This window comes from Sinocyclocheilus anshuiensis, unplaced genomic scaffold (genome assembly GCF_001515605.1).
Source record: "Sinocyclocheilus anshuiensis isolate Anshui unplaced genomic scaffold, SAMN03320099.WGS_v1.1 scaffold769, whole genome shotgun sequence".
Taxonomy (NCBI): Eukaryota; Metazoa; Chordata; class Actinopteri; order Cypriniformes; family Cyprinidae; genus Sinocyclocheilus; species Sinocyclocheilus anshuiensis.
In genome coordinates this window covers 386,431-394,271 of record NW_015539878.1, presented here as the reverse complement: position 1 = coordinate 394,271, position 7,841 = coordinate 386,431, and the positions used below count along the sequence as shown (strand labels likewise).

Sequence of the window (7,841 nt, the reverse complement as noted above, 5' to 3'; positions counted from 1 at the left end):
CCGGTGGGACAGAGCGACGAGGCGCAGCCAGAGGAGAGGAGTCCAGAGGCGATGGCGGGTCGACGCACTGGAGGGCGCTCTGAGCTGGATTCGGGGGCTGGATCCCTCCCCTCTTCGTTTTGGCCCTTTTGCCGCGCCATATTCAGCTCACCCTCAGCCACAATGCAGGGGGCGGAGCTCCACTCCACGCTCACACTGTCCACGGCTTGCTCCCTCGTGGTGGGCACTGTCGCCGGCTCTCGCACCTGGTCTGACGGGTTGGGCTCAACTTCCGAGGCGATCCTCTGCTCAGTTGCTTGGCTTCGCTCTGGCTCGCGGATCGCGGCGGGAAATGGCTCTCCGTCATCGGTGGGCTCAGGCTGATGCTGGGAGATGGTGGGCTGGGCCCTGGGTCCAGAGTGGATCCGGCGAGATCCTCCACAGGGCAGGTGGTGAGTGGCGACCCGTTTCTCGCCAGAGTCCACTCCACGAAGGCGGCGAATTCCTCCCGAGGACCATCTTCGGACGACAGCGCTCTGCGTCGTCCGGGTAGCTGGTGATGTTAGCGACCAACAGGAACAGTTTGGTATGGTCCTCGAGAGCTTTGTCTCCTTGCTCCAGCAGGAGGAGGAGGAATTCGGGGCGAGTGAAGGGATCCATGGGGACACAATGGAAAGAAAAACACTGGGAGCAAAATGGAGGGTACAAACGGAGGTAACTGTTTAGGTCGGTTCTTCTATCACACTTCTCGGGAGGCAAGGAGCGAGGAACGAGGAGACACATAGATTGACGTTCAGAACCGACAAACACTGACTGAAAGGACTAGGGCTTTTAAACAGGATAATTGGGGGAAGAACTAGACACACCTGGAATTAAATTAACACAATCAACGGGAGACAGAACTGGGTCACAGGGAGCAAAAACACACAAAGACAGGTCCATAACCCTGACAACAAGCAGCTTTTAAATAATAACATATATAAGGTGCACAGTGTCATTCACACAAACACCATCATGGTAACAGACATGAAACTGAAATAATGCCATAAACATTAATTTAACATTAGGTGTAACACACAACCCTAATATACAAAACTGATAAGAAAAAACTAAGAAGAAACATAGTTATTTAAACAAAAAAAAACATCAAATTTGAAATATAACGCAGGGAATTCTGGGAATGTCAATTTACGGTTATTCACTGTAAATTATACAGTCTTTTTCACTTCCAAAAACAGTATACTACCATAAAATTAATGTCCAATACATGTAATGTCCAATACAGTTTTTCACCGTATATAGTAGGGGAATTTACCGTTAACCATTTAACAGGTTTTTACTGTAGCATTTTTACAGTCTTTTACCGTTAAATTCACGGTCATTTTTTACAGTTTGTCATCAAACGTCTGTCCTCATTTTTCCATTGTTTATATGTTTTAGTATTTCCTTTTTCATCATTATTGTGCAGTAAAAATATGATTATTCATGTATTTTGATGAATAAAACCAGGCATGTTATTCAAGAAGCGCTGCCTCATTATATGCAAAAACAGCATTGATTATCAAAAGTGAAATCTTTGTTGGATGACATGGAAAAAAACATTTTCAACAGATCAATATTTCTATACATGTGATAAGAAATGTTCACTCTACACATCTATATACTACACTTTTTTTCTTTTTTTTTAAAGAATATTACAAAATTATTAATTATAAATTAAATGAAATATAAATTAATTATAATAAAAGGTAAGTTTCATATGTTTCTTTGGTAAAATCATTGGTAAAAACATGCAGTATAACTTTTATCATTGAACTTGTTTATCAGAGCAGTTTTGTTATTGTTCGGAATATCTAATAAATGTCTATTTATTGTGTGGATGGATGAGTGTTTTAGATCATCATCCTCATGGTAGAACAATTTAGATGATGAGACATCTAGGCCACTGGATTTGGCTTTTTACAAAAAGCAGTCAAACAATATGTATATTTACATGCACATATGAGACATGTATAATTCTGTAATCGTTATGTCTCTCAGCTAAAACCAGAAGTAGGTAAACACCTCCACTGATGATCAGTTTTTCTTACTTGCAAAGAGTATAGAAAAGTTCAGATACGAATGAATAAAAGCTTCCACATTTGAGTTAACAAAATCTAAATTCCAGGCTCTTCTATGGATTGTTTTTTTTTTTTCATACAGTATAAGGAAAAAATATGTAGTTTAATGTGCATTTAAATGGCACTTCATTTCATAAAATAATTTTAAAAGGAAAAATCAACATCTTGACATTTAAAGCAACGGTATGAGCCCCCTACAGTTAAGTGAGTGGAATTCACTGTCATAATTATAACTGTTGTTGGAAAGCCATTCGCCTCATTAGAAGTCAGTGTGCCATTAGAATGATTTTGAAACTGATTTAAAAAACAAAAAAACTCATACAGTTGCTTTAAAATAATGTGTTAAATGCAGCTTAAAGCCAGAGACTGTCAACCTGCTTGCTGCCACGTGTTGCTGTCCTGCATATGACCACTACCAAGTGAAAAATGAATAGTTTACCTCAAGATCAAGGCTCAGCTGGTTTGCCCATGGTAGAACTAGCAACTACACCATCCAGATGCGAAGAGTGGGTTTTATCAACAAATAATTGCGTGGACTGTTCGTACTTATAAGCAGAAACACTTTTCACGGAAATTTCAGTCATGTTCAGATACGTACACTCGTGAAATTTTTCGCTATAATGTTAAATGTTTGTTCTAAATGTGAGACTGCTGGCCTAAGACGTTACTTTGCATTAAAGGGGTCATATGATGCTCCTAAAAAGAAGATTATTTTGTGTATTTGGTGTAATGAAATGTGTTTATGCGGTTTAAAGTTAAAAAAACACATTATTTTCCACATACTGTACATTATTGTTTCTCCTCTATGCCCCGCCTTTTCGAAACACATCGATTTTGAACAAAAGGTCATCGGTCTGAAAAAGCAAGGTGTGCTGTGATTGTGCACCAAGAGCTTGTAACACTCCAAAGAGAAAGGAAAAATTGAAATCGCATCATATGACCCCTTTAAAACAAAGACTTTAGATATATCGCTTATGAATTGGAGAAAGTGCAACGCCCGCCTTCTACATAAAAGAGCCAAAAGCTGATTGGTAAAGTCATCGCGTCACTGCAGTTGCCATTAGAAATTCCGGTTGCTATAGAAACAGTCAGTGTTCTGGGGGCGCTTAGAACTGCACATGCGCATTGCCTATTTGAGCATAAGAAACAGCATTTGTGAGAATGTTATTGTCGGATTTCATTGGTGATTTCAAATATGAAATTTAATTGTAAGCATGGTGAAAAGCTTTGGTGAATTTGATGTTTCGCCCTTCAAATAGAGTTGTACTTCAATGACTGAAATAGCTACCCGAATGCCGTTTCAAAGATGGCCGCTGAATGAAATAACTTGCCTTGAAAGGACTTATAAAATAATAATAAAATAAATAAAAAATTATAAAATATGCCAAAACTATCTCCATATTAGGGTTTTTCGTACAACCTCACGTTTCTCTCAGTAAGATATTTAAGTGAAGAAAATAAAGGTCATTTTCGACACACAATAAACTGTCATTTGTTGGTTGTCCATTTAGACCACAGGCTGCATTTTGCATGTTTTTTTTTTTTATTTAGAAATCATTTTCTTTTGTAGAATCGCAACATAAATTGCAAATATATTATTGTATTATATAGATTTTTTGTTTATACCTATATGTTTTATATAAGCCAACTTTCTGTATGTCACTCTTCATCTGTTTTTTTTTTCTCTGGATGAAACAAATCAGTTGATCTCCCAGCTGTATGCTCTTCCCCCCTTGATGCTGCCGGTCTTGGAAAAAGTCAAAATGTCAAGTGTATAAAAGGTAGCATGGGTTGTAGTAGCACATCTTTATTGTGGAACCTCCAGGAGTGAATGCAGACTATGTTTCAGATGATGAGCAATTCAGAGCTGTTGAAGATACAAACTGCACATTTGAATCCATGAGTCCTTATACTCACAGGGAACAATACTCTGTTTGGATGTTTCATCCAAATACTGAAGAATGAATCTAACAGCAGTGAACCAAAGCGATGTCTGTCAGGAATATTGGTGTCCAGGGAGATCTGTTTCTTTATCTGTCTATGTGATTCTGTATGTGGCCACAGCAGCTGTGTCTCTGCTGACCATGTGTGGAAACCTGCTGGTCATCTTCTCTGTTAGTCACTTCAAGCAGCTCCACACACCTGCTAACATCCTCATCCTCTCTTTGGCTGTGTCCGATCTCCTGGTTGGAGTTGCTGTGATGCCATTTCATTTGACTTTGTTGATTGAGTCATGTTGGATTTCTGGACCAGCGATGTGTTCGGTTTTCAATTTTGTGAATTTTCAGGCGACAAGCGTGTCTGTTCACACTGTGGCTCTGATAGCAGTTGATCGTTTTTTGGCTTTAAGTTCTCCTTTTTTTTACTCAGAGAAAATCTCACCCACTGTGATCTGCATAGCGACTTTATTTAACTGGCTGTTTTCACTCATTTATAACTTCATTCTTCTCTTTGTTAATGGAAACTTCACTGATGTCATGTGTCCAGGAGTGTGTGTTTCTAGTGTAGATAGAGTTTCATCTTTCATTGATCTTCTGATTGTGTTTCTTATGCCATGTACACTTATTATAATATTATACACTCATGTTTTTGTCATCGCTAAGAGACATGCGACTGCTATAAGAGCCCTTCAGGTTCACAACAGAACAGAATCCTCCAAAAACAGAGTCAGTGACAAATCAGAGCGAAAAGCTGCGATCCTGCTGGGGATTCTGGTCATTGTGTTTCTCCTGTGTTTACTGCCGTATTATATTTGTTCTTTAGTGATTCCGTACAGTAATGCTGACTTGTTTTATGTCAGAGATGTTGCTGTAATATTTTTCTTGCTGAACTCCACCATTAATCCTATCATTTATGCTTTATTCAATCCCTTTTTTAAAAAAAGCTTAAAATTAATTTTCACATTTCAAGTGTTTAATAAAGACTCATCCCGGATGAATGTGCTGTAAGTCACTAAATATAAGACAGAATGTTTCTTAATTTTTTTCCTGATTTGCCTATAGGCCGATGCTTTTTCTTCATTATTTTATTATGGCATATATTAAACTTGGCTGTGAAGACATGGATATTGTTTTCAATCATGCCAGTATACTGTACAACAATGATAGTGGGGGGACTTTTCTTTTCCTGTATGCCATATTTCATGTTTTGTTTGTTATAAACAGAAATGTTGAAGAGCAAAACAATTATGAAAGAAAACTATTAACGAAAAGGTCAAATTGTAAAAAGAAACATAAATAAATAAATAAATTAGGCATTGTTTTGGCCAACAAGTACTGAAATGGATCAATTGTTTAAAATTATAACATATGAAACACATATGACATTTATAAATAATATCCTTGTTCTTTTCTCTTTGGTCTACTAAGATCTACTTTTTAATACAGTTACCCATTGCCTAAAAGTATACTAGTGTGGATTTATTGTGTTTAGCCAACAAATATTACAATAATATGCTCAAAACTGAATTTGGGCTTGTGACTGAGATACAGTATCTTTTTTATAAATATAATATCATGATAGTATATAGGCTAATGGTATTAGTATAAATATATAAATGTTAAATGTGATGTAAATGTGCATAATACTTTACAATAATATTTAGCTTAAACAATTAATGGCGCAGAGCTTGACACACCCGGTTCCCCACGTCGACAGAGCCAAAACTTCACCAGAAGCTCCAACCTAGCAGAGGGCGCCATCTCTTCCTTATCCGCCACAAACATCAGTAAACTGAGGCGAGTGGAATATTTCCATTCTGTGTGATGAATGTCTCTCACCACCAGGGGGCGCTCGGCGGATCAAAAAGTTGAATCCTCCTCTGAGTCGTATTCAAATCTCAGGATGTTTTTGTGGGTGTTTTGCACACTACAATTATAATCCTTTAAATATATTATTTTCTAAGATTGGTGTCTGTAATAAAAGGTGAAATCCACTCCAGGCATCTCTGTAATATAATTCAGTAAATTGCTGCGCTACTACAATCGTACGTCGAAACTACATTTCCCGTGATTCTCGAGAATCATGGGAAATGTAGTTTCGACGTACGATTGTCCCCTCATAAACCAGGTAAATAGATAGCGAGTATGCTTTGTTCTTCATTAACATTACACAAAATACGTCAATAATTATTTCATTGACATGTCCCCAATCAGAAAATCTTAAAGAAAAGTGTGTTAGCCTAAGTATTTACGGAAGTAAAGCGTTCCAAACTGGAAATTACCATTTCAAGTTTATAGTCCTTCCAAAATTACTTGACCAAACCACACCCCTATGTTTATAGCTACTTATTTCTGTAATTCTTTAAGTTTGTTTTGAAACGTTTTCTGTTAGATTTACAATGTACACTATCCTTGTTCTACTTGCTCAGGAATGTCACATGACTGACAGCCGCCTTACAGTGAAGCCCCGCCCATTTTGCCCAAGGTTTGTTTATAATTTCTCTTCTAGTTAGTTACATTACGTCAGGAACTTCAACTTTCAACGAATGTTTAAAGAGTTTCTGCTGCGTTTAACCGTATTAAATTCGCGCAGAGGATGAACATACATCGATGTAATAATATGGGAGGTTTATCTAAAACTCAGGTAATATGTCATTAATCTGTAATGTAGAGTGAGTAAGTAATTAGAACAAAGTTTGACATGTTCTACAGTAAGTTACTACAGTGTGTTCCAGTAGATTGCCCGGCGTCTCCTCAACATGAATGAATGAATCTTTCAGTCTCTGAACGCGGCTGAATCGAGTGAAAATGGGTGATGAATCAAAGCCAGTGGACGGAGAGGTGAATGCTAATAAATATTTCTCAAAAACAGCCGCGACTGATGCTGAGGTGTCTTTTGAACATCGAAGCGCACCGCCGGAAACGCGTTTATATAAAAAGAGATGGGTCATAGTGTTATTATTCAGCTCCTATTCGCTGTGTAACTCCTATCAATGGATTCAATACGGAATCATCAACAATATCTTCATGCGCTTCTACGGCGTGGACTCTTTCACCATTGACTGGATGTCCATGATTTACATGTTGACGTACATTCCGCTCATTTTCCCCGTCTCGTGGCTCTTGGATAAAAAAGGGCTGAGGGTCATCGCGCTCGTGGCGGCGGCTCTGAATTGCACTGGCACGTGGATCAAGGTGGCCAGCGCGAGACCGGACCTTTTTCCGGTCACATTCTTGGGTCAGTTCACGTGCTCAGTGGCTCAGGTGTTTATCCTCGGGATGCCCTCGCGCATCGCGTCGGTGGGGTTCGGATCTGAAGAAGTGTCCACTGCCTGCTCCATCGGGGTCTTCGGAAATCAGGTGGGTTTCAGTAAAAAATAATAATAATAGCTTTGCTCGTTTTACTGTACTGTACTGTGAAAGTTAAAGCTGAAGTGTGTAGCCTTATGTTCGCTCCACTGGCGCCATTAAAGGGGTCCTATTATGCTTTTTCACCTTTTGAATTTTAGTCAGTGTGTAGTGTGTATGTTTGGGCATAAAAAAAGATCTAGAAAGTTACAAATCTCAAAAGTCCACCCCAAAGGGAGATATTTCGTTTTTAAAAAATCACACCGACTGTCTTCAGAAAATTGGATGTCATTTTCATTTAATCTTGCATGTAATGTCTGATAAAGCAGTGTTTTTTTTTTGGAGCGGAGCGCTGCTTTGTGTACAGCCGTTACCGGGTAAACCTTGATCTCTACCACTCCAACAGCGCCTCCTGCTGGCAGAGAATGAGTTTGCATATATATGCCACCTGGGA

General features: G+C 38.7%; 2 protein-coding genes and 1 long non-coding RNA gene across 5 annotated transcripts in view; 2 read left to right on the top strand and 1 right to left on the bottom strand.

The window, feature by feature from the left end:
* Positions 1-4,060: 4,060 nt before the first annotated feature.
* Positions 4,061-5,047, top strand: LOC107685380 (trace amine-associated receptor 13c-like). The gene has a single exon (XM_016481944.1). It carries the CDS (start codon positions 4,061-4,063, stop codon positions 5,045-5,047), a length of 987 nt encoding a protein of 328 aa, XP_016337430.1.
* Positions 5,048-6,596: 1,549 nt separating this feature from the next.
* LOC107685370 (uncharacterized) overlaps positions 6,597-7,841 on the bottom strand; it is a 14,596-nt gene continuing 13,351 nt past the window's right edge. The window contains exon 3 of the long non-coding RNA XR_001633945.1: positions 6,597-6,672. This is a non-coding gene — a long non-coding RNA (uncharacterized LOC107685370). The remainder of the gene's footprint in view (positions 6,673-7,841) is intronic.
* The window catches only part of flvcr2b (FLVCR choline and putative heme transporter 2b), a 15,356-nt gene continuing 14,127 nt past the window's right edge, over positions 6,613-7,841 (top strand). For 2 of the 3 annotated variants that reach the window (XM_016481936.1, XM_016481934.1), the window contains exon 1: positions 6,667-7,399. In XM_016481936.1, coding sequence (XP_016337422.1) covers positions 6,848-7,399 — 552 coding nt within the window. In that variant the 5' untranslated portion in view covers positions 6,667-6,847. Of the gene's footprint in view, positions 7,400-7,841 lie in introns of all 3 variants that reach the window. The other variant, XM_016481935.1, reaches the window with a different exon arrangement.